We start from the raw sequence: 27,298 nt of genomic DNA, 5'->3' as shown, positions 1-27,298 counted from the left end.
CTCTTTGTGTTCCAATAGTCTTACTGAACTGGGACCCAGATTTCCTCCTAAGAGCTCCTTCTCCCCACAAAAACACTACTGCGGAGGCAAACTAGGCCAGGGGGAGGGTGCTGTGCTGAAAAAGGTGTGGCTGCCGTGCTCTCACAGGTCAAGCCAACAGGAGGAGTGCCTGTTCTGCTGTTACTGAGACAACTGGGGCGGTCCACTGGGAATAGCCGATGCACACACAGCTAGAGCTATACATCAAGAGCAACATATTGTGTGGGGGTGAAGGAGAAAGACAGTGTGTATGTGAGTGTTGTTTGTGTGTGAGCCAGAAAGAGAGATAGTACTTACCTCAGGCCACAGGATCCTGAATTACAGCTCAATATTGCTATCATATTGAGTGTGACTTTACAAGCAGCAGCTATCATAAATTAAACTGTACCGGCTCTGTTAGCTGTCAGCTTAGCATTCAATATTTCCCATAAAACCCAGCTTGACATTTCTAAATATTGCACTCCATCCAAGCCCCCCTGAGGGGGAGTGTGTGGTGGGGGCTGTTCATTTACATTTGGTTTGAGTGTGATTATTTACTGCCTAATTGCTTATCATAAACAGTGTTAAACACATCTCTGTGCGCCGGCTGATTGGAATTGTAAATAGAGCGGATGCCTGTGATAATGAGATATTGATATTCACACTAGTTTCATTCAAATCTGTTCAACTCAGACATATATTTGTTTTTATTACATGCTTTTTTCAGTGAATACATGATTTGCTTACCTCCCTCTGATTCTTTAAAAACGAAATAACCTACAGGCTAGCAGACTAGCAGGACAGATGAGGGCTTTGGAATCTTCCTGATACAGTGTGGTGTCATTTTGATTGGAAATGGTAATTGATTGATAGTGCTGCAGCAGCAACACTGGCTTATAGACATTCCTTCCAGGGAATAGAGTATAGAAGCATTTTGAAAGGGAATTGTTTGACAAGAAATCAGATATTGTAATGCATAAGCCAGAATGAAAATAGTGCCCAAAGTCTGTAGAAATGGATGCTGCATAGCTAAAGACAATAGTAGCAGCTAGTAGGTCGTACAGTATTGGAAACCATGTAAGCTTGGGGGACATGTAACCGCATGTCCCCCTTTTCACGGATATGTCATCTTTTTGGAATCTAAAAATGTGTGGATTTCAAAATTATGGAAAATTTCCAGGATTTCATATTAATTTTAACTCAGTCTTTGCTCCTGCAGTCAGCATGCATTCTGTGCACGGACTTTTACAGCGTCATATGCGGCTCTTTATTAAGTCCTGCCTTCTAGCCACCACAGTTGGTCTCTATGGACCTGCATCTACATGCAACCATTGGTCAAACTGTTTCCAAATGACAGAGCAGGAAAAGATAAATACACAAATCAGTCATAGAACCAAGCAGATCAAATATTCTGAAAGATCAAAAAGCTTGAAGTTTCAAATCAATTACCAAATCTAGCCTGTCAGATACACCAGGGTGACTGAAAAGTGTTGATTTAAAAAGTAGATTTTTGTAGTAGGTGATTTTATATGATATGGTATGATATAAGCAATACATTTAAAATGTTACATAAAAGATGTTTTTTTTTTAAGTTTACAATTATTTTACTTTTGAGACATGGGTTGAAATAAAAGGAGATTATTTGACCCTATAGGATATTAAGGCTGATTGGTAAGTGTTGGCAAATGTGTAAATGTTTGTATATTAATGGTAATTAACATAACTGCATGGTTTTAGATGTATTAATCTGAAATAACTAAACAGTTCTATGTGCTTTAAAACGAGGGTTTGGGGATTTGGGCATGCAGTCTGCTGCTAATTGGTGAGGTGTAGTTTTTAATTACTTGCTTTCTGCAATTAACTTTGTAGCTAATTTAGTAAAACTAAAGAAGCCAATTTCAGGCGCAAAACATGTCTTGGCTGATTGACTACATTTGTGGTAATGGGAAAATTGTGTAAATTAGATTTTTTGCTTAGCTACTCCTTTAGTGGAAATTCGAATGGTTTGGCTCCATGGCTTCTGGAGCAGATTTTGTAGCTATAGTGATACTGGCCCTGCTTGAAATCCAATGAGGGTCTTTTGCGTTAAAGGATCATGCCACGGTGCCTAAAGAGGCAAAACAAGTATTTATAAAGCACAAGTAATTTCAGGTTGTTGAAACTGGTCGTTGTGACCTAGTTGATCTCTTCAGTTGGAGAAAGGGCTTCATGAGTGAAAGATAAGCAGCCATGCACCAGGTTGATGGAGACTGAAGAGGTGGTACATGCATATTAATGTGCAGGGCTGGAGCCCTCCAGGCCCCGTGGGCTTACGGTGCAACTGGTGAACGCTGCTGGTTGGACATGCCTTCTGAGCCCACGCTCAAATTCATTTAGAATCTTGTCACGGCCATTGTCGGCTCTAGAGGAAAGAGGGCTCCTCAAAGCGCATGAGCTCCTTCTTCAAACAAGGGGTAGGGTGAAAAAAAAAAAACGCTAGCGGGAATGACTATGCAATTCTGCAATTTCTCACGTTCTTGATTCGAAGCAACAAGCAGAACATCTGTGACCTCTTTTCTGCAGATCCCCAGCACCGGGCCTGATTTTAACAAGCCTGACCACTGGAGGTTATAATTAACAGAAGGGGACACTGGAGCCGCTCGGTGGCAAATACAAGCCTCAGGCAAAGTGCTGCTTTTTGTATATGCGACTGGCATTCTCCCAAAGGGCTGCTGTATAGTTTTACAGTGGGTAATCACAGCACTATGGTAATTTCACCTCTTCTGTGTGTTCACTGGTGCCTCACTTCAGTGGGATCCGTGTGTAATGGGGGGCCTTCAGCTTGCTCTTTCTAGTGTAATGAGAGGAGCTGCACTATGATATGGAACAGAAAGCATGCTGATTTTGGGATAGAGCAATGTAGGTGTTCTCAGTGGACTGCGGTTTGTCGGTTTTTAAAGATTCTCCTCAAATAAGACCCCTGTGTTGTGCATGTCTGCATCCGTATTTGTGTGTGGGCAGGTGGTTTTTGGGAGGAGCTGATTTCTGGTGGAAACCTTGCGCCGATGTTTCAGCACGCAATACCCTTCTCTCATTAGGTCACTCGCCTGGCACTGCATTAAAATTTCAGTCCTCATGAATAAGTCAGTGCCCCCGGCCTTTAATCACTGGGGGTGTAGGGAAGGGAAAGGGTGAGGAAAATTTAGAGGGAGCGAAATATGGGGAAATAAGGGGAAAGAATCGAGGGCTGAGGTAAAGAGCAGGCCACACAACAATCTTTCCTGCATTTTGTTACAGGAAATAAAAAGAGGAACATTGTTATTTTCTTCCCCCCCAAAAAGAGACACCTATAGCACGGAGAGGAAGGACCTCTTCCTGCTGAAGGCTCGCTATGCTGTTTTAGCGTGACGCAGGGACCTGACAGCATTCCAGATTTATTGATCAGAATTGCAGCCTGCGTGAAGGACTCCCCGCGGGATCGTTATGCCGACTGGCAGCGTTCCAGAAGCGGAAGGTGTTCTAAAGTGACTTAACATCGTGACAAATCTGCATTCTAATCACACAGGCTTTACTCCCGTTCACTGCCTCCTCTCCTCAGCTCTAATGAGGGCCTCTCCTACAGGCTTAAAGAATGGAATATAGATGCGGTGAGATAAATCACACGAGCCTTAATGGAGGGCGTCTGGTTGCAGTTTGGAGGTGGTTTGATGCAATATGGTGTTTGCACAGCCAGACACATGAATGAGTGAGGAGGAAGAGAATGTGATGCAAGGTTGTGTGGGCTTTTCCTTCATTCCGTCTTTCTTTTTTTTTCCTCCTCCTTTTCTTGAATAATAATCGCACTCTGGGTTGGATGGGTGAGTGTATGTAATGCTGAGCTATTGGGAGGAAATGTCAGCTAATGGCAAGAGGAAGGGAGAGATAATTGGCATTCATTAAGTTGAGAGCCTGTTAAACCTGTCTGTGCTCGTTAATAGGATAATGAGATTACGGCAGCATTTGGGAAGAGGGCGGGTGTGGGTGCAGGTGGCAAAATTCAGCTGCTCCAGGGTGAGCTGTGCTCATTCCATCATCAGCAAATGTGAAATGCAGTGGGCCACGGCCACAACAACTCTCTAACTCTGCCTCTTTTTTCAGTTTAAAGGCCCATTTTTCTTGGATATGATTTGTTTTTCTCAAATTTTAGTTTATGTACCAGGGACATCATTCATTTTGACATGACCAATTTCCGACCTCTCTTTGCCCGTTACAATTAAACAAGATGTTTTTGTCACTGCGCCTTTATGTCAAAGACCTCTGTTCTGTGCCTCAATTGAAAAGCAGTCCATTCTGACACACTCCTTATGGCTTAAGCATACATGCGTGAGACTAAACTGCTGTAGGATGAATAGACAGATATCTGCAGTTTGTTTGGGTTTCATGACATCACAAAACAGCACTAGCACTAGACATCAGTAGCACTTTTCACACCCAAAACCTTGGTCATTTCAGTAGTGGCATTTAGGCTTTGTGTCATTCACACAGACCGCCTTTAAATGGTATTTTACCCAGGATACACGCTTTCAGACTTGCCATGAAAGTCTGAAAATATCCAGTAAACAGGATATCCTCAGCATGAACAGCCTGCTGCTTTCTCTTACACAAATACTGAAGAATCTGACTGTATCAACAATAGCTTTATGCACACAGACAAGGTAGAGTTTAGTCACATCTCTGTAGAGTCAGCTACAAAATACACTCCCATGGAGTTTTTACTTTCAAAGCTAAACAAAAAAAAACTCAGAACGCAGAAATTTTCCCTTTTGCCGGGTGAAATCTACACGTCACTGTATTTCCTAGTGGTTTACTGTCTTCTGTTTACACATGAGCAGTCCCGGTAATTACCCAAGTATGCTACTAGGTCTTACCCCAGGTCAACTCTGCTGGGATTTTGACTTGTGTTCACACTTAACCCCTTACCATTTACTTACTGGTAAATACCCTGGTTAAAACACGTGTGAAAGAAGCTTTAGTTTCTATGTACAGACATATATATATATGTCAGCAGTACTTTTTGAAAATTAACAGTGTTTTTGTACTTATGAGAAAGAGGTTTATTCTTCGTCATGGACGTGAATGTCAGGCCAAAATTAGGCTTTTATTTGTGTTTCTGTATTGTTCTTTTTTGGAGTAGAATTAGTGAACAACAAAAACAATCCCCAGAGTTTGGTGAACAAGATAGTTTTTTTTTTTTTTGTTTGTTTGTTTGTCTTTTTGGGTTTTTTGTTTTTGGGGGGGGGGGTCTGAAATCAACACAGGGTCAAAAATGGATATAAGTGGTCAAAAATATACATAAAGCACACCTATTTAAATATTTTATTTATAATTTTACCCCAATTTCTACCCAGTTTGGAAGGCCAATTACCCTAGGTAGCCACTCCGCTCTGAGCTACAGCTGACCGATATCACAGTAGGGGTGATGCCATGAACCCACCCTGGAGAGAGCAAGGCCAATTGTGCTCTCTCTGGCTCTGACTGCTGCTTCCAGCAATCCTCAAATCATAGTGCACTTAGTCCCCTGGGCCACTGAGCCCCAGGCACAAGTAATATTTGGTTAAAAATCTGCAGTTGGTTAGAAATGGCAAAAAAAAAAAAGCCATTTCTAAACAACTGAGCTCCTTGGACTTTCCCTCTGTACCATGTGTTGATCAGTTCAGTGGGTGATGGGCACAGATGCTACCTGCTGTAGTCAACCATGATCACTAATAGAAAGTTAAGTGTCTAAGTGCCTTGGCAAGTTTAAAGACATGTAAATAATACAATTAAATAATTATTAAAATTAATGTGTGGGTGTAGTGTTGGGTGATGTGACCTTAAATCAGTATTACAATTATTTTGACCATTTTACCTGGACTATGATTAATGAATGATTTTACATGCTACATGAGTTGCTACGGTTGGCTTGGTGTTTGAATTCTGAATTGATTAGAGGTTAATGTATGATGTTGACCCAATGTTGATTAAAAAAAATGTTATGTGTACACTGTGTTCTCTCGCTGCTGTTCACTCATTCTGCCCCAGAACCGTTTCCACAAATCAGAAATTGGCATTCATATGCAGAATGAGTGTATGTTAACATCTGACCACAGCTGTACATAACTTCTTTTGACAAACTAAATTTTGGGGGGAAAAAACAAAAAAAAACAGCAGAAACAGAAAGGGCCCTTTCAACTTTATTAGACTTTGACTGAGGCCCCGCTGTCAAATAAAGGTTTCTTGAAGACTATTTATATTCGGTTTGAACTCATTTCTGAAAGCATGTGTACTGATGTGCAAGATTTTTGAGGTCTCCAAAAGAATCTACAGCTTTGTCTCTATGTGTTAGGAGCTTGTACCTCACACTGCGCACATCACAAAGAGTTACTGTGAAACCTGCACAATGTAATGGGAACTGATTTTCTTCTCAATGATTATGAAGCCAAGTAAAAGCCTATAGAGGCTCTGACTGATTCAGCAGGTAAAATGTTTGGGCCTTTGTGCTCATGGAGGCAGATGGAAATTGATTGCGTGTGACAGCCGACATCATGACACTTTGTAGTGGTGACCGTTCTTTCTCTTTCTTCTCAAACTCTTTTCCTCACATTCTCACTTTCCCGCTTTGTCTCACCTTGTCTCTCTCTGTCTCTCTGTCTCTCTCTCTCTGCAGTCCTCACATGGTTACAGAGTACATGGGCATAAGGAATGAGAGCTTTATGAAAATGGCTGCTGTTGGTACATGGATGGGAGACTTTGTGACTGCATGGATGGTAAGGTGGCTTTGAACTATGCCTGCTTGTGTAATCACTTTTGGCTCTTCTTCACCCCAAATAAATCCACACAGTCCTAATTCTAAATCCTCTGCACACATGAAACCCTGCAGCATGCTAGAAGAACTAACAACTGGCCTTTTCCACTGTTCTTCTGGTGCAACAGCAAAAATAATCTAACAGGCCCTCATTCAAGCAGTGCTCCTGCAGATGAAACCCACCACTGAGACATGAACTGGTATTTACCAGGTTTTCTTGCTTTAGCTAGTCACCGCTATTGTTTACACTGCAAAAACAGGTGTATTTTCTGCAGCTGGCTAGACCTCTGGCTGAGAAATGTGCTGTAGGGTTCTCCCTGGTGATGGATATACAGGTTCAGAGAACATGCAGCAACAATTTCATCTGTCTTTATTGTGGGGTCTGCAGCTGTAGGCATGCTATTCAGTGACCCTGTATTTCAGGCCGGCATCAGAGTTCATAAGTGCTCCTCCCTTAGATCTCCTAGGTGTTCCAGAAGACTTACCCTAAGCAACTGCTCAATAAAAAAAGAGATATAATTAAATTATACTAAACAGAATGATACCTATCAAATAATACTATCAAATCAAATCAACCATTTATTGTCACATCACATTACACAGGTGTAAAGGTGAGTGAAAAACTCCCTCACAGTAGTACAAAAAAACCCCACTTATTTACAAAATAGAATGTAAATAGTGCATATTTGCACATTACACATTAACTTACTACTATACATACACACATATTCTACACACTGTACACATAATGCATACTCTCTATTTACAATATTAATGCTTAATGTGTAATAGCTAGAGCTGTCAAAATGTATCTAATTTAACAATACATGGAAAGCAATACTAGCTTGAGTTCTTGTAACCCACGTATTAAAAACTTTACTAACAAACAGCACATTCTGGCTACTGGATTTATATATACTTTTTTTATAAGAAGATAAAAATATAAAAATGTGTTTGTATTTCTACTAATATTTACAGAAAACTAAAATAATTATTAAGTAATATTAAGTCATATTTACAACAATAAAAGTCATTCTGATGATATAGTTTTAAACAATTTCTCTAAGACACAGCAAAGCCAGTTCCTGCTTTGAATGACTGGGATGAGCATTTTGGGGAGAGTTGATGTTTAGGTTGTTGACCCATCCAAGATGTAGCACTGACTCGATGTTCATGGCTGTTGACTGATCTTTTGAGCTCCAGCAAAAGTATTCCCCACTCTAGCTTGTCTCTAACTGACACAGCCATAAGGTATGGCTGCTCATATGGTCATGTTGTAGATGCACTATTAGGGTCTCTCATTTGGCCTTTCTGTTACTCCCAACACCAACGTTAACACTCGTGTCCGTACCTCAGCAGTTAGTGAACAGCAGCTGAACTAGGCTGTCTGATACTCAGTGGAGCTGTAGCTGAGCTAGCTAGTTAAGTAGTAAAGCTAGTAAAGGCTACCTTTGTGAGTTGGCTACAGATTTAAAACCACAGGAAAAATACAACAACTTTAATTTCAGCAGTCGCTGGATCTAAGACATTCTCATCTGGGCTTTCAGTCGGCCGGAATCCCAAGTGTTTTGTTAACTAAGCTAATGCTTATCAGCTTAATCTCGCCTAATTCACAGCAGTTTAACATTTGTAAATGAGACTGTTTTGTAGTCAGTCTGACGGTTTAACATTTATTGAATGATTGTTTAAAATTGTGCACAATGTTTGCTTAGTCTGTGACCCTGTCAGCAAACCGAACATGTATTGAACTTGTAAGTTGATTGTTTTCAAAAATAATGTGGGATGAGAAACCTGTAAAAACCTTTTAATGATTGGACCCCTGAAATGTGAAGTACAGAGCACAGAATATTGGTAAACCAAAGAGCAGCACCTGTTTCATAACATGAAATCAGAATCACTGATTTAACTCAGGGCCTTTTCAGTTTCTCACACTCATAACTACATAATTTTATATGTACACCATGAACTTTACACCTAACCTTTAAGAGGTTAAAGTTTATACGTGGTAACAATGAAAGGGCATTCTGGGGTCACACTCAGCCCTCCTGTCTCAGAGCAGATGCAGTGTCCACCCACGCTGCTTTAGAATGAGGATGCTCAGGGACTTAACTGTCTATAGAGCATGAGCAGCCCTGCCACATTCAACTGCATGCATGTGTGCTTGTGTGTGTGTGTGTGTGTGTGTGTGTGTGTGTGTGTGTGTGTGTGTATGCCAGACTTTGACAACCCTATGCTGCCTGCCTTGCATTAGTATGCCTGACAGGAAGAGAAAAGAGAGAGAGAAGGAGTGAGAGATGCAGAGAGAGAGAGAGAACAGGGAGGGCAAATCGAGTGAACAGACTTGAGAAAGTGCTGAATCGAGACATTACTTTAGGCTTTTTTACATTCCATTAATTCAACAAGGCTCTTTCTCAATGACCTCCTCTTCTCCTCCATGAGGTTGTGTATTTTTTCTATTTTTTTTTCTTCATGGGGATGTGTCATGGTCCGAAGAGGCAGTATGCTCGCACACACAGACACACATGCAGACAGCCTCACACCACTGGCCAGAGCCTAGAGATTTGATGCCAGGCCTGTCCTGCTGAGTGGGCTCAGTGTGTGTGTGCTCTTGCCTCAGGGCGCACTAATCTATCGACACGCTAACCTTGGACAAAATGTGTCATCCTGAAAAGGCCAGATTTGCATAGAAACAGAGAGAAGGAGAAAGAGAGACAGGGCAGCGAGGGAAAAGGCGGCGGCTGGGTTTAATTACTTTTACTGATTGCTCAAGGGTGATATTTTTCTCCCAAACAGCAGTAAACTTTGACAGGAAAGGCGTGCTCCGACTGTGGAATCCGTCTGCGGTTAACTCAAATTTCCGCTGGTCGGTTTTATCGAAAGAGCATGATCAGTAAACCTGTTTTTAACACTAAATTTTTTTTTTTTTTTAAATCGCTGTTTGCAATTCAGTGAGGATGCACCAGTGTGCTCCTTTCTGACACGATTATAAGCACCCATCAGTATTTCATAAGCACCCATTTCAGTATTTTACCTTTTGAGACATAGCTGTTGAAATTGTTGGATGGTTTATAACTGAATTGACCAATTGACCAAACCAATCCTGTGGTTTGTTGCAGATAAATATATTATTTATATATTAAATATATATAATATATTTAAAATATAGGTATAGTGTGTTAGTTGGAGTATTCGAATAAGTTCGTTTTGAAACTGTTACTTGCAAAGCCGATTTCTTGAAATCGTTGTAGTAAGATGATAATTGTGTTTACACTTTATTTAGCATGTAATAACTCTAAAACTATGTCAGCAGATCCTTTAAGTGCTGTAAGTTTTGAGGTGATGCTCAGATCCAGTTTTGAGGTGATGCTCAGATCCAGTCATCTAGCTATTACAACATGTGGCTCAGATTCTTATACTTTCCCATTAATTGTTCTTGCTTTTAACACATTCAAGAACTGACTGTTCACTTACTGTCTAATATATCCCACCCACAGTAGATAATCAATGTTTTTTTTACTTTGCCCATCAGTGGTGCTAATGTTATTGTATATATAAACATAAACCAATCATCGCCATGTTTGTATAGTTACTGTAGTTAAACCTTTAGTTTTTAAAATATTTGATTGTATTATTTTATATACCATAATAAAAAATTACCCCACCTTGGAGTATTATTTTTTTCCACCAGTACTAACAGCATTAGGATTTGCTGAAAATGTAGTGTTTGATTGTGTTTGATTAGTAAAGAAAAGGTTAAGAAGATTGTGTTATCATCTAGATATTATTATGCGTCCTGGTCACTACCTCCATTCCATTCTCGAACTGAAAAACGTTACTGTATGATGTGTGAATAGTGTTCATTTGCACAGATTCACTGACACCCACCTGTCTTCTCTGTCAGGTGACTGACATGATGCTGCAAGACTCACTGTACCCAGACTGGGGACAAACCGCCCGACGCTTCTGGAAGAAGGGCAACAATAGAATTGTGCTTTTCTGGTAAGAGACACAGTTTCTCAAGTACTGAAGTTGTGGAGTTGTGGAGTTGTGGAGTAGTGAAGGAAAAAGTGAGAAAAGCATGTGAGATGTTGTTACTTCAAACCTGTCAAAGTATGTTTCAGGGAACAGGGCTATAGGGGATGATTTGTTTGTTTGTGTGGGCTAGCATGTGTCTATGAAGACCTTTAAATGAATTAAAGTCAGTCAGCTTCAGAAGGTCATCACACAACCATGCCCCTTTCAACAGCACGGCCTCCTTGAACAGTGCAGGTCTCTGAGTTTTAATTGGTTGCTCTATTACAGCTTTGACCTGGGAGGTCTCTGCTCTGCTTTAAAGAGTTTTTAGGATGTAAACATGGTTAAAGTAGCAACACATACCGTTCACCCCCCCCCCCCTCCCCCCCAGTTCATTCAGCCCACATAAAGAAACTGAGGCCTGTTTGATGTATATGAAAAATGTCTGTTTGAACTTCCAAAAATCAACATATTTAATGTAGTATTTAACATAATCTAACAGTAAATAGACTGGAGTAAATTAGCCCCTCATGGTCATGGCATGTTACTTCACTAGATCCCACCCCCCCCGACGATGCCACATTCGATTTGGTTTGATTATTTGCATGACAAAGCAAAGAAGTCTGACGAAAGCATAAAAACATTAACAACAACATACCCTTATGTAATATGACAGAATTTGGCACTAACATCATAAATCATTGGGTACAATTGAGTTTGAGCCCATAAATGTCAGTCATCACTTGTGTATTATTATGAGTATTGTTGTTTACCAGTATACCAGTGCAGTTTTCCTAATAGTCCTCAGTGAGTGTATATCTGACTTAAGCCTCCAGCACTTTAGCCCACCTGTTCACAGTGAAGTTATAAGGGGTGTTTAAGCCTGGACTGCTTTTTCAACGAGGCACAGTATCACACAGCCAATCAGAACAGAACTCAGAATATCAGGCGTATAACAAAAACAGCCTTTGTCTTTGAAAGGGTAGTAATTTGGTCCCACCACCTTTCAGATGATTCCTTCATGTCATTCCAGGTTTTCCCAGTGGTGATATGTACATGCTCTGGGAAAAATCGTCCTTCAACTAGAATCAGCCCAGTGCACTGAAAAGGTTACAAAATCAGTGCAGCAATAAATGAAGCACTGTACCAGTGTAACAGTGAACGTACAAGTGCTGCACTGAGGTGTAAACTTCCCCAGAGCCAGGTCCTCTGACTGTACCATGGGATGGAAATGGCAGCATGTGCCTTTCTCCCATGTGGATGAAGCGTGCAGATATGTCATTAATTGGGAAGAGTCTTGGAACAGCTCAGTATGATACAGGGAAGAAACTGAAATGCCATCTATGAAGCTTTTCTCAGCCCTGCTAATCAGTGCTTCTAAAGTCTGACATCTGACTGCATGCTGTTCCAGCTTATTGTGTGAATTATGAATATGTATTCCAACATTTTCACCCAACTTAATAAATACAACTCACAGCATTTTAACATGGTAAGAGTAAGTGTTTGGGGCAGGGTTATAACATCATTGGTTCATACGGTAAAGAGGTTGAAAATTCAGTTCTGCTGTGTCTGAAGCTCCGCCTCAATTAATTTATGATATATATGAAATAAAGGGAGTTTCTGAATAAGGTGACTTTCTGAATGTTGTAGGCCCTGTTAACATAACATGCTGAGAGGGTGGGAGACCTGCCAATTAAGGGTGGATGCACTCATTAACTAAACTACTATTTTGTTATGTTTATGTTAGAAAAAAAGTAAACTTAACCACATGCAAAGTCATCCCCTCAAAAATACCCAATAAGTACATTTGTGCAACATAAGTAAAAGCAAATCTTAAAAGATATACTATACTATACTATAAACAAAATTATAAACACATTATATATATATACATTATAAACAAAAATTATTCCTTAATATTTTGTTTGCTCTTTCTGCTGATATGTAGTTTTTCCAGCAGTATTTTGGTTGTAGCAGCTTTTGTTAACTATGGTTTTGCACCTTAACAGAAGGAAAATGTCTTGAAACACTGAATATCAATACCTACAACAGTTAAACTGCACACAGCAGTAAAATAGTCCCAGCAGAGATATGAGATGCCTCTATAAGAGGGAAATAATCACATTACTGTTGAGAATATTGTAGCCATGCATTGGCAGTATATTACAGTTTCAAAAAGCAGTTTTGCTGTCTGGTTGAATGCCCTGTGGAAGCCTAAGCTTCTTATGCTAAAAGCTCACATTTACAAAAAAAAGATACAAGCTATTTTTTTTTTTTTTTTTTTTTAAAGTAAAAAAAGAATATGTTTTTGATAAACTTTGAAAAAATTGCCGCTCAAGCATTTGATTTCAACTGTTGAATTATGTTTGAAATATGAATTGCAAATGAGTTCTCTCATTCTTAATGAACCGCAGAATATGGAAGATCATAGACCATATCAACATTTCTTTAATGGTGCTTCATAAAGATCACTGTAGAAGAAAATAAAATGCAGTGAACATTTTCTGTTACATTTATTGGCCACAGCTGATCTCCCTCTCTCTCTTTCTCTCCTTCTTCCAGGACAGTGTTGATCTCTCTAACGTCTGTAGTGGTGTTGGTCATCAGTACAGATTGGATCAGTTGGGATAATCTGAACCGTGGGTTTTTACCAAGTGACGAAGTCTCCCGAGCTTTCCTCGCCTCCTTCATTCTCGTCTTCGACCTCCTCATTGTCATGCAGGTACAGCACTGCCCTCCCCTATGACTAATTAACAAATATAACTCTCTCTGATTTCTCTCATGTTCACTCTCTTTCTCTCTCTCTCTCTCTCTCTCTCTCTCTCTCTCTGTCTCTCTTTCTTCTTCTGCTTGCTCTCTGTTTCCTTCTCCCATTTGCCCCACCCACACACACTCTAGAGGCACTGGGACACATATGTGGAGATGTGATTTAACCTGTGTTTACTGTGGTAGCAGGTTTTGTGTAAATATGTGATGTGCAAAACACTGCAGTATGTCACTGTCTCATACATATGCTAATTTCTGGTCTACTTTAAGTATACTCAAGGTTTCTCAAGTGGGGAATGCTTATATTGCCTATAATAACCAACACATGAACCATTATGATGGCTGAAGGATTTTGAATAAGGCAGCCCTGTAAACACTTACACAAGAACTAGGGTACGCATGGGGTGTGTCACTTATGAGAGTCAAAATTATTTTGACAAAATATTGCAAAATAAATGCTATTTAGTAACTTACCATGATGTAAAGACTTTACCATGCTTTTACTATGTTTTAACATAATGTTCACGCTGTGGTATGAGTGCAAAATATGAGCTTTAATGCAAATATGCATACAGCTATATTGTAGCAGCTACATAAGAACTACCTAGTTTCAACATACAGAGGAACCATTCTAGCGGACCATAGGTAAAGCTTCTTTGTGACAATGTGTATTAACAAAGGTCATACAATTTCATGAATAGAGGGAGTAACGGTGCATGTATTTGTATCATGGTACAGGGGTCACAGTTCGGTGCATGCAGTCGCACAGAGAAAATACAACACACGCTAATTGGGTAAATATAGTAAGCTCACAAGCATGCCTGCCACCTGGACACCTTAATCTTTAAGACATAGAATGTGCATGGTATTATGGGATCTGTAGTGGTTTAGAAGTATTGCTGTGATTACCATAGTCTTGTTTGTCCAGCTGCCCATTCTCCTCCTTCTCGCTCTCGTCTCTCACTCGCTAGAGTGAGTAACTTGTTGCCTCTCACAGAAATTCAGGTTCTTAACATTTTATTTCAGCTGTGGAAATACAACCAGCATGCTATTGTTTACAGTTTAGTACTTAATTAACACATTACAGGATGTATTAACTACTTCAGGGGGGCTTTAAGTGCACAAATGGTGTTATGTAATAACTAAAAGTTTGGGAGAAGGACCACGCCCAAACTCCTCCCCTCCATTTTTACACACTATAAAACCGTTCCTCTCCCTTCTCATTCTTGTGACGAAAACTTGCACCCCACCACTGCCCCTGCTCCTCCTGATCATACTTAACCTCTACCTGGCAAGGAAGGGTCTGGCTTCGGGTCCCATCAGCTCGAAGCCCCCCGGAACTCCAGCCCAAATTTCTCGAGTTCTCCTCCTTGCCTCAGCTAGCGTGGTCTGCATTCGCAAACTGTCTGTTGTAATCTGTTCAAAGAAATCTAGGTCATTGTTACATTCATTTTTGTTGCTGTTATTGTACTGTACTCTTATTGAACTGCAATGTGAACCGAATCAGGGCTTTTATGTACCATTAACCCCTATTAGTTTAATAAAATGTTTGATTGTGAAATTTTAAGGCATTGCAACCACTGGGAATCCCTGCTGAGCTCAGCCAATCATGACTGCTAGACTAGACTGATCTGTAGGCTAACAAATGCAGTCAAGCTAGGATTAGTATAACTCATCCCTTGGCCGTTAAGCATGATCTATGATGGAAATCCTCTTGAGGGTTCTTTAAAGATGGTTCTCTGTGTTTTAATATGTTATGCTCTTGTTATGAGTCGAAAAAACAATACACACATTACAAACATTACAAAATTGTTCCAAAAATCATCCCCAAAGCATTTTTTTAAAATGTCACCCCTCTCTTTAAGAGACCCCCATCAGAAGGGATTTTTCTAGTCTTTAAAATGGACAGTTTCACTCTGGAGACTACTGCACCATTGTTGCATTATGAGTAGACAACAGATAGGACATTGCGTTCCCCTTTTAAAATTAAACTAGAGGATTTTTTTTTTGCCAGCTGTTTTTTTTTTTCCAGCTCAGACACTGTACATTGCTTTTGGTTACCATGTCGAGAGACGGCAGCAGCAGACCCCACATGCAAATGCCTCATCCAGAATCATCACTGTTCAATTACTTACAGATGGCACTGTAGATATTAGCCTTGAGTTATTACACTCCCCATCATGTCACCTCTCCCTGCTTTAGAGTGGAGCGCAGTGCCCACACAGGACCTTGAATCCTGCTTAATATGCTGCACTCATTCTGAAAGACTCATTCAGGATCACCATCTTCCATTTGCTGCCTTGTGTACTCGCAAACATGTTTATTAGCCTTATTTACGATTTCAATTAGCCCTTTACAGCTGGAACGTAGCTCTCCTTCATTCGTTGTTTCTCTCACCAGCACAGTCAGTAAAAAAACTAGGCCTCCGAGACTGAGATGTCTCGTTTCACCTTTGTCTGTGTTCACTGTGTGTGACGGTTAATCTCCACACTCTGTGTGATGCCACATATATTTTTTTTTCCCAGAGACTAATTAACTTTCCCTCACTGTTGAGACCGGTCATGCTGAAGCCTCTTCAGTCCATCGCTCCTGCTGGATTTAGACAGCCTTTTTATTTTATACTCTTCTATGGGTTTTACTTTTTAAATTTATTGGTCTTTATAAATGTGATGCTTATCATTAACTGAAATGAGCTGAAACAGAGAGTGAGAGTGAAAGAGAGGGAGGTAGGAGGGAGGGAGGTAGAGCAATTATGTATTGGCTTAATTCAGAAATCAAAGGCATGCAGTTTTGTAAACACAATGCTTAAGCGGTTGGATGCTAAGTGTATTTTCAAGGGAGCAAAGCCAGTTTTGCCTTAATTGGAAGTTTATCCTGTGCTTTTAAAGTTCAAAGCACATTATGAAATCCTTCTCTTTCATTTTCTATTCCTTTCTGAAATTCCTCATATCCAGCCACAAAAAAACATGCAGTAATCCACACAACGTCTAAAAGCTATCACCAGCTAGCGAGAGACCGCATCGTCCACATGCTGTGTGAAGGGTTGATTGAGTTTCTGCTCTTCTGTGTTGTGGGCAGCTTCCAAGGGCACTACAGTCAGATAACGGATAAATCTGACGTCTGCTCAAACTGATGGAGCTCTCAGCGCGCTGCAGAGCAGGAACTTTCACAGGAATCTGTGATCTTAGATAAATGTCAACCAGAAAACTATAGCAGAATCCATGTCTGAGCCTTTCTGAACACAAAAGAAACAGAGCTTCCTGGAACATCTGTCATTTGTTATTTATTTTTTATTTTTATTTTTTTATCAATAGGAAAGGGCTCTGCATTTCTTCACAGGTTTAGTCATGTCCAGTTCCCTGCACTAGCTAGGTCTCCACTCATCACCTAATGCTACCAAGTTGAGAGGTGAACACTAGCACAAACATCCCTGAAACTTGTGAGGTGATGCTACGTCTTTTCCTCTTGCTTACGTGATGTCATTAGACAGCTGAACAAACTAAGAGGAGAACGGCGTCGTCAGTTCTGCAAAAATTGGCCAATATGCATTTTTACTTGCTAGCACCACTGTGAGTGATCCTACACACCCAGAGAGAAAGAGGCCAGTTATTCACTTGTGGTCACAGATGGCTATAACATCACTGATGATCAAACTTGTGTTCTCCTGGTGCTCAGATGCACCACTGGGAGTTCTGTGTTCAGTGATTTAAAGCCTTAAAATCTGTTCCTTCCATATCTGATTCAGGCTTACACTTACAAAGTTTCTAAATCCTTCTTCTGTAGCTTCATATAACTGTTGGCTCCTCATTCTTCAGGACTGGGAGTTTCCTCACTTCATGGGTGATTTGGATATGAACCTGCCTGGCCTTTCCACAACCCAGCTCAAATTTAAACTACCAGTCTGCAAGCGGATCTTTAAGGAGGAGTATCACATACACATCACAGGTGTGCACTCACAAATATTTTTTTTTCTGCTTTGCCAGTTCATGAAATATGTTTCTTTTACAGTGTAAAGTAAATGCTACTGGATGCATGCTAATATGTAAGATTGCACCCACATTCATGTTTGTAGATTCAAGTTTTTAAAATTAAGGACTTCTTTGCATACCTTTCTGCAAAGTTCTTCTTTGTAGAAAGGTATGCAATTGTTTGTGGTAAAGAGGTGGTTCTTGACTAGAAAATAGAATTTATACATCTGCCATATTTAAATGAAGTGAATATATACATACACAGCCATATCAAAATATTATGAACTCGCCTGATTGGAATGAACTCTGTTCAGGACATCACCGATGCCATGTGACAGAGTTGCTACACATGTAAATAAGAGGGCACACCAGTAAGTTGGAGCAGAGTGTAAAACTGCCATCATGGGCCAAAGGGCGTAATTTGACTCGCCCCAAAAGTCTAAAAGGCATGATAAGAGGGTACGGGGTAATTACTGGTAGCATCTTGGAAACCGTTTACTTGTTCTAGAGCCGTCGTAGTGAAGGTGTGTGAGAATGGACTTCTTGCACATTGAGTGTTTACCAGCGGCATAACAGTGGTGCCCCATGGGTCAATGATGCCAGAAGGGAAAGGCGACTCCAGTGAGTGGTACACAGCAATTGACAAGTCACTGTGGGTTAGTTAACACAATGTCTTGCTAGGCTTATCTGAAATGTAAAGTTGGTCAATGTTCTTCAACCACGATATACTCAGAAAAGGCATATTGTTTATCACAATGCAATAAAATATTGACGTATATTGAATATTTCCGCTCTGTATTTCCATAATCTACAATACTTTCTTGTATGTACCAAATGTACCTACGCAATCTTCTATTTTCTTGTGTGATTGCCAACCAACAGGTCTCCTTAACAGAACTAGTTTAATACAAATATACAATTAATTAAAGTACTTTTGTTTTCAGACTTCGGACTTTATTATAGATTGTCGAATATTGTATATGAAATATTGTCCACCTCTGTGAAGGGACGGAATAAAGAAAGACGACTTATGGAAGAATGTAGTGTTGTCACCAGTGCTTGGTTCCTTTCAGACATCTAATCTGTTAATGGCTTGAGACATAACCCATGTTTCCTACCAGTCTATTCCCTGCCTTCTCTTTTAAAGAATCATTCAGCTGTAACTGCATTCAGCTGTAACAGCTGTATAGTTACTTTATACTGGTGTTCTCAAGTGTCATTTAAGAATATTAAGAATATACAGGAGTATTGTTCTTTGAAATAACACCGTTGAAGTTGGCATTTAAATTGCCTGCTCACTTCTTTGTGTTTCACATCATTTATTTCAATAAAATAAATGTGACTGTATAGAGGGACTCAGTATAAAAGAGCAGATTGACTCTTAGGATCTGCCCCTCTTTAAATCCAACACAACATCTTTGACTCACTCTGGTCTTTGCCTTGACAGCTATTGTGGGAATAGTCTGTAGTTCCCGCATGGGCTACATGCTGAACAATTTGCGATTGACTGTTAACCTTAATGGGCAGCAAAGCAATTTAGCATTATGAGAATAGTCTCGTGTGGCTAAATTAAGGAGGAAGACTATTAAAAAGTAGACTCCTACAGAAGAAAATGCTCGTTTCAGATCTTTCCCAGAGCAAGGGACCATCTGTTTTATTATCAGAACCATGAGGCTTTCTTCCACTATTTCAAATCAAGTCATGTCAAGTGTATTTATGTAGCGCTCTTCACAACGGGTGTTGTCACAAAGCAGCTTTACAGCGATTCAGGTCCAAGCTGCTAGTGTGCAAGCCAATGGCGACAGTGGCAAGAAAAAAACCCTCTGAACAAAAGGAAGAAACCTTGAGATCTCAAAACCTGAAAGCTAACCTCCTCTGGTTTACATTAATTAGCAAAAATAAATAGCAAGAAAAAATATGAGAAAATTGTATGAATATATATAAAGAACACAGTATGATTAGTTATGTTAGTAGTAATGGTTTTAGGAAGAGTCTTATTGGGCAGATGAGTGGACTGGATATATGTGACTGGATACAATAAGTAAGATAAAACAGAGTACCGATAGACTCCAGCAGAACTTGCGATTACAACCTAGCTAAAAAAGGGAGAGCCAGAAGGAAGCACAGACTTGAGGGTTCTCTGAGACAGCAATGCCCCATCTCCACTTTGTGAACAAACTGGCGGTAGGACAGCGGCACAATCTCAAAGATTCTATGTTAATGAACCCCCAGATATGTATGTCTTTTCTAGGGGGGAACTAATTACCAAAAGCTTGACTAAACAAGTAAGTATTCAGCCTGGATTTAAAGATTAAGTCCCAAACAATGATTGGAAGATTATTCCAAAGCTGGGAAGCTTTGTGCAAAAATGCTCATCTTTGGGCGGTAGCTTTCATAATTCTGGTTACTAAAAAAAAAGCCAGCACCTTGTGATCTAGGTAGGCATGATGTTCATAATAGGAGATGAGGTCATTCAGGTACTGAGGGTAAGGCCATTTAGAACTTTATACCTTAAGCCTAACTTGTAATCCATGCAGAATTTGATTCTTAGCTAAAATAGAGTTGATAATACCTGAAGAACTGAATGGTATTGGGATGTTTTGAAGGCTTGAGTGTGTCAAGCATGTCTCCATAATGACTCCTTGCTCTTGTGTATTGCAGGTAAATGGTTCAACTATGGAATCATCTTCTTGGTCCTCATTCTTGACCTAAACATGTGGAAGAACCAGATTTTCTATAAGCCCTATGAGTACGGACAGTATGTTGGCCCCGGTGAGAAGATTTATACAGTAGAGGAGCCGGACACTCTCAGCCACTTCAACCGTAGCACGCTAACCTGGGAGTGGCGCTCCACTAACATAGACCCGTGCACCAACCTCACCTACATCCACAGGGACATGTTCCTCCACAGCCGTTACATCGGCACCAGCCTGGACGTGAAGTGCTTGGCCTTCATTCCAAGCCTGGCTGCCTTCGTTCTCTTCGGCTTCTTCATCTGGCTTTTTGGACGCTTTCAGGACAGCGAGACCTTCCCGGAGAGCCAGGACAAAACGTACGAGCGCATCAAGCGCAAATCGCCCTCCGATTTGGGCGTCACCCCAGAGGAAGTTCACGTGTCCATGAGTGAGACTCTGAAAAGAAGTGGGACTCCTATGCTGCTGCTGGTGGACGCCCACCACTTCGGCTCCTCAACCAACTCCATGTCGCCATGTTCTAATGAGACCCAGGAGACGCAACCTAGCATTTCAGTGGATAAGGCAGCATGTCCAGAAGCTGCCGATGTCGACAAACTGTCTCCGTGATCTTGCAGCACTAAACAAAGCTAACACAGACTAATAAAGGTGAGGGATAGTTCTGCTGACCCCTGCCAACTCCTTCTTTGCCTTTGTGGTATTGTCAGAGATGATTGACCGTCTCAAGCTTAGAGCCTCCAAAGAGATCTTGTAATTGGGCTCTGGAAACCTTCAGAGGACTCTTTTAAACCAGACAAGAGGAATGCATACGGGATTGCAATAGCCCATGTGGTGGCGTTTTCTATATTTTAATAATAAGCTTATTAGGACATCGTTTGTGGCACCAAACATTGGGAACTCCAAACAGTTCAACATTCTTCTCATCTGAGATCCGTATTGTATATGATCCAGTGGTACTTATCACTTTATTTTTTCTACTGCCTTTTTTATTGAGCTATTTTGGTGCCTACATTGAAAACCTATTTATATACTAAGTATGCATGGCAAAATGATCATGATGAATATTCTTCTGAGAAAGCTGTGCCTTCAGTTTTGTCCCTTCATGGACAGAAAGTTCAAAGGTCTTTTGTGACATCATACGCTATGTTCTTACACTATTTATTCATTTTGTTAACATTTTATCTTTTCAGACTGACTTTTGCTTCACCAAAGCATGTTCTCCAAAACCACAAGCTAAAATAGCTTATCACTTGTCATATCACTTATATGAAGTTTTTTTTGTATTTATTTATTTTATATATTTTTGCCTTGCCTTAATCTTGATTGTTTATCACTAAAGTAGTGGATCTACTAAGTAACATGATCATCACATACATCATCACCTTCTGTTGCGTACGTTTTGGCCTATTGTTGATCCTATTGATGTTCTTGTCTCATGTTTCTAATGAATTTTTTCTGACACGATGTTTTACCGCCTCATTTTGGAGCTTGATGTAAGACTCTTGCACCTCTCTGAAAGTCACATATGTCAGTGACCAAAGCAGTTTCTTTGTTTATTAGTTTTTCAGCCTTTTAAAAGAGATTTCTTTCCTCTCGTTTCATGTTAACATTGTTTTGTCGGTGACCAACGTTTGAATTATTTCATTTGGTTTTATAAGTAAATAATAAAATTAAAAAAATGTTGACATGTTTGTTGAATAAATATCAGTCCTGTTTGTGTCGGGCAGTGCTGTCAATAAAATGACGTTTGGTAAGAAGCAGCTCTGTGGTGCTGTGTTGATGGAGTTAGGCCCGTTTTGCGTATCGAGGGGAACATTTCTGTCGCACATCTTGCAATCCTTCCAGAACAGCAACTGCTGGTTTCCATTTCAAACAGGCTCGGTCCACAGTGACCCTGTTGCCAAGCAACTCTTCAGGGCCAACCTCTTCCAGCTGCTGACCCAATTAGTTCATTAGGGAGGGAAAATAACTTTGTGCAGCCAAGGCAATCTGACTCGTTTAAATGAAAATTTGGTAAATGACCATAAGTTCTTATTATGTGTGGCATGTAAGACTGACAGAAGCATTTTCCTTAACGCTCCATGTACTGCAAAACCCATCACATGTGAGCTTTAGGGGTGGGCCACGAAGTTTTTTTTGCACATATCGTTTTCACCGCCAGGAATTAAAGAACATTTCAGTGTTATCTGGCAGATGGTGGCGAAGGCAGCTTTGAGAGTTGTCTGAGAGAGCCTAAGAGTTTGTAAAATGTGGCACTACTGTTAATATAACGTAAATATTGCGTGCCAAGATATCAAGTGTATCACATATCTGTATTACGGCCATATTGCCAAACCCATAATAAGCACAGTTGACTGTTTAACAGCACTGTTTCAAAAGGAACCCAAATTCTTAAATATATGAAATCAACTGAACTGTTATTTACTTTAAGGTCGTATGTAAAGCTGCGTTAATGCTGTAGCTGAGTATAGCTGGCAGCTTCTGTACGTGACCAGGCTTTGGTCAGGTTTTCAAACAGCTTCTGCTGATCTCTTGTGCAGGGGATCCTCTGTGTTGCTGGGGGCTTAAAATGAGATATTGATTTGTTCTGAGCATACAGTCAGTGCAGGAAAACTATCAAAGCAATAGTTTGGACGAATAAGTATTTGAGACCGAGAAAAAGTATGAAGCTCATTTTAGCTTTGTAATGACCAATGTATGAAACACAGAAACCCTGAGGATCAGAAGACGACCAGCAGTTTGAACCAAGAGCTCAACAGCAAATACACTACACACCACAGAGTAAACAAGTTAATAGCATTTTATATGACTGTAAGCCTCTGGTCTTGCAATGATGCAACTGGGAAATTCTGCGCTTGGGAAGGCATTGTGGGGAAATGTGGTGTTATTTGAAATGACTGAATGATTTTGGGCAAATTGGAATTATTAAAACTAAATACACTGGACGTCTAAAAGGCGCTGCAGGTAGTGTGCCACACAGCTCCAGGGGTCTGGAGTTGTGGTGTTGACCCTTTCTCCAGCCTCTCTGGCTAAGGAATTTTGTGTGTTCTCCCTGTTTCCATGGGAATTTCCATGTGAGTTTCCTTTCACCTTCCAAAAACACATAGTAGGTCAATGGGCTATGCCGAATTGGCCTTAGGTGTGAGTGTGTGCAATGAACTGATGCCTTGTCCAGTGGGGATTTCTGCCCTGCACCCAGTGATTCCGGGTAAGCTTCCAAATCCCCACCAACCATAATTCTGATCATGATGAAGCGCATAAAAAGAATGGATGAATGGAAGATCACTCAAAACATAAGTAGAGAAACTATTTACACAGCCACGGGAAGTCTGTGCTGAATATTGGTTATAATCATTATTATTGGTTATAACATTGGTACATCCCTAATGGAAGCCAGAAAGTAACATCTGGGATTTACTGTAGAGCTGTAACTGTACAATTACTACCTGAGGAAAACAGGAGACTGCTTGACCGTGTTAGCTGTGTTCACTGAAACTGAGAGAGCAGCTGCAACAGAGTCTAAATTGAATCATTCTCTGGCTGGTCATCCACTAAATTTCTCCCGGATCACTTGTCATGTCATCCTGTTCTTCCCCATCTACTAGATCACAGTCTCATCTGACACCCGTGCCGCCGTCCCCCTGGCACAGGCTGAACTGTGAGGCTCTTTGAATCTGTCACACTTCCATCACCGTTGTTCCTGGGAGATTGTGGTAAGGATGTTCTTTGTCAGCTGCTGGTGTGTGAGCGTACGTTTGGGAGTCCAAGATTGCCCTTGACACTCGCACAGCAGGGTGGACCATGGAACAAATCCCAGGGTAGAGCCAGTCACTCGCTCAGAACAGAAAAGGCCCAGCAGCACTGAGTCTGTCTCTCCCTCTCTCTCTCTTTCTCTCTCTCCCTCTGTCTCTGTCTCTGTCTCTCTCACTCCTTTCAATTGCTTTCTCCTCAGATATGAAACTGCATTTTTATCAACCCTGCTGCAGGGAACGGCAAGACAATATCGCAAGGTCCTCTTGCCAGAAAGAGGTGGAAAATGAGAAATTACACATTTAAGCCCTCTTCCAGTCTAATAGCTATGTTCCAAATTCAGACAATATAATAATTTATCATGATGGCACAGAACATTATTGCACATCTTTCTAATTACTTCTGCAACAAAAATAACTCACTGCCATGACTGATAACGATTCAGAAAAGCAGTTTTATTAAAAAATGGAATAAACTATTTGGCACAGTTTGTCACTGATGGTTCAGAAAACTGTTACAAATGGGGGGGGGGGGAGGTTAGCCTGAATGAAGCGTCTGTAAAAAAAAAAAAGGCCTATAGCCTATATATAGAGTCTGTGAGAGTGTTTGCTTTTAATGACTGCTGTGTCTGTACTGACTTCATTTTCTCATCTTTTCAAAATGTCATTAGTTCATCTGGTCCCACTCTATCTGGAGAGGCCACCATAGATTATCCATACATGTTGAAAATATTAACACACTGTCTGATTTCAGTGTTCAGAATTAGTGTTTAGATTAGGTTTAGTCTTTGGATTAAGGTCAGGACTAGGACTTAAAGTGAGTGCTAGACAACAATAAATGTGTTGTTAGAAAACTGTTATTCTTGGCATAGCTGAATAATGAGAGTTCGGTACCCTCAAAGACTGTTCTCTCCTCCTTCAAAAGAAAATCTGACCTAACCAAAACAGGGTTGATTCCAAAACCCTGAAACTCCTCATAACAGTCCTGACCCGAACATAAATCCAGGAAAGCGAAAGCCTTTCAGCACCTAAAGCTGTGACAACAAGCACAACGGACACTACTGGGAAAATAGCCTACTGGCCTTTCAGTTACTTGTTAGAGACTAGATATTGGAAATTAGGTTGCTACGTAAACCAGGCCTCAAGGCTTTTTCTGAGACCTGATCCAGGAGAATGGGAGTCAAAAACATCATGCAATGAAGCAATCACCTGGGAAGTGAGCGGGAACCCATACTAGGCTAAAAGCTAACCCTGGCCAACCAGCTTTTTCATCTCTTCAGCTAGCTACGCACACACTGTAAGACTAAGAATAAGAATTGAAGGACTATTTGCAGGACTACTTGAGAATAATTCAGTTAAAAATAAAAATAATTCTTGTTGCAGTGCTAAAAACAAAGTGCTGTGTGGTTTCTGTGTGAGCCATCGCAGTGCAGTAAACCAGCCAGTCAGAGCAGAGCTCATCAAATTATTCAGGAGCCCACCATAGAATTAAACTGTTTCATTTAAGGCCAAATCATAGGGCTGCAAATGCACTTACTTACATGTAGACATCAGAGAATTTCAAGTACTGAATAAATACACTTTGGCACCTTTAAGGTGAATTTAATAGATCTTTGGGCAAATGCAATCGTCAGTAGTGGGCTGCCAAATAAAGCATTTTTACAGAAAAAAAACGTCCTTTCAAATGAAAGGTTTCGCCTCTTGCACAACTGTGGTGTTCCGGAGGTTCATAGTTAGCCGGTCATGTTTTTCCTCGAGATGTGCCGCTAGACGGCTAGCCTGTTGCAGACAATGCCACTGAAGCTAATCACTGGCTGACTGCAGAGACACAGACAGTAGTATTAGCTCCCCGTAGGCCAAGGCATCTGTTGCAGTGGTCTCATCTTTCCAATAGAAAATTGGACATTTAGGAGCCAGCTGGACGATCCCCGCGCCTGCTGTGCCTCCACTTTCCTGCCGCTGGCAAAAGGCCACTGCTTGCTAGGAACTGCTGAACCCAGCTAGGCCAGGGGAAACTGTAGCCAAATCCATCCAAAGCACTCTGGGCATGGTTTTCTCCCAGCGGTATTTCACTGTCATAATAAGTTTATAATGATTAAGTATATGCCTATAAGCTTAGTTCATGCTCTAAGGCCAGATTTTGGACCCACATTAACCTTTAAATTCAGCAGTTAATCAACCTTTTAGACATTTTCTCCACAGACGGGTAAATCTATTCCTCTACAACGTCCTTAGGACATGTTATTGTAAGTAAGGAAAGCCGCATTGTTCTAGTCTTGTCTGCGCTTCCAAACTGCTAGCACACTGCACTACACGATAGAAATTTTAATCATCAAGGTTCTGGGAAGGTTAAGAGGACAGTTCTGCCTGTCTGTAATAGCTGGTTCTGTAAATCTTTAAGCAAAAGTGGGACCTCATTATTGTACCTTATTCAGTGCTACAAAAGCCTTCTACAACCCCACCGCTGCCATTAGGACCTTTTAAAGTATCTGAAAAATTCTGTAATTGAATCTGAACTCTGCTGCAGTGTTATATAATCTAAGTGTGCTTAACTTCACCCCTTGGCATCTGTCCAGACCAGCAAGGTAAAAGGGGGTGGATCTGCAAGTCGATGAGTCCATAAATGAATTCTTGATCAAATGCAGGTGCAGTGAGGGCTGTTTTTTCCCCTTCTTGGACTGTATCCTGTGTGCTGAGAGCATAATCGTAAGGATCAGTGCCATCAGCAGATTGTGCTGTGGAGGGAAAACACTGCAGCCAGGGAGCAGTTCTACCACTCAAACCTGAACCCACTATAGACGAGGAGAAAGATGAAATATGGTTAGACTGGTAAAGAATCATTTAGAGCAGTGATCTCCAACCCATATCTAATACAGCACATTCAGCTCTCCAGGAATAGGGTTGAAGACCACTGATTTAGAGCAATAACACATTAATAACTCCCATACCATGTTCGCCATTTCTCACACATTTTTACCAACCTGTTGGTTGAATCTGAGTATAGCTGCTGCTCTAAAAACACCTTGGGCCGGCAATAGTGGCCTTCTGAAGGAGTTCAGGAGAGCAACACCCCCTCCAGCCCATTGGGGGCTGGACCAACATTAATGTCATTCCAAAAAAAAACTGTAAAGGTTAGCAGCACTATTTACTGTAGGCTGAGTTCTGTGTTACTAAGAAGATACTGACACAGCTACATGACTCTTGAATGACCTTAGATTGTGTTTACTGTATAATGTTCAGAATATGTATGAGGATATGTTGCTTTTACTGGAAATGCTCCCACCTCCT

At 40.7% G+C, this 27,298-nt stretch overlaps 2 protein-coding genes across 3 annotated transcripts in view; both read left to right on the top strand.

Moving 5' to 3' along the window:
• The window catches only part of tmem117 (transmembrane protein 117), a 66,099-nt gene extending 44,088 nt beyond the window's left edge, over nucleotides 1-22,011 (top strand). For both annotated transcript variants that reach the window (XM_072673755.1, XM_072673754.1), the window contains exons 4-8: nucleotides 6,683-6,782; nucleotides 10,722-10,819; nucleotides 13,397-13,556; nucleotides 17,416-17,545; nucleotides 20,230-22,011. In XM_072673755.1, the coding sequence (XP_072529856.1) occupies nucleotides 6,683-6,782; nucleotides 10,722-10,819; nucleotides 13,397-13,556; nucleotides 17,416-17,545; nucleotides 20,230-20,870 (1,129 nt within the window). In that variant the 3' untranslated portion in view covers nucleotides 20,871-22,011. The remainder of the gene's footprint in view (nucleotides 1-6,682; nucleotides 6,783-10,721; nucleotides 10,820-13,396; nucleotides 13,557-17,415; nucleotides 17,546-20,229) is intronic.
• LOC140548993 (small ribosomal subunit protein eS17) overlaps nucleotides 1-27,298 on the top strand; it is a 351,034-nt gene that overhangs the window by 156,554 nt on the left and 167,182 nt on the right. The window lies entirely within an intron of this gene.

The sequence above is a fragment of the Salminus brasiliensis genome, chromosome 2 (assembly GCF_030463535.1).
Source record: "Salminus brasiliensis chromosome 2, fSalBra1.hap2, whole genome shotgun sequence".
Classification (NCBI taxonomy): Eukaryota; Metazoa; Chordata; class Actinopteri; order Characiformes; family Bryconidae; genus Salminus; species Salminus brasiliensis.
Note: the sequence above shows the minus strand (reverse complement) of the source record. Positions and strands in the feature narration are given on the sequence as shown.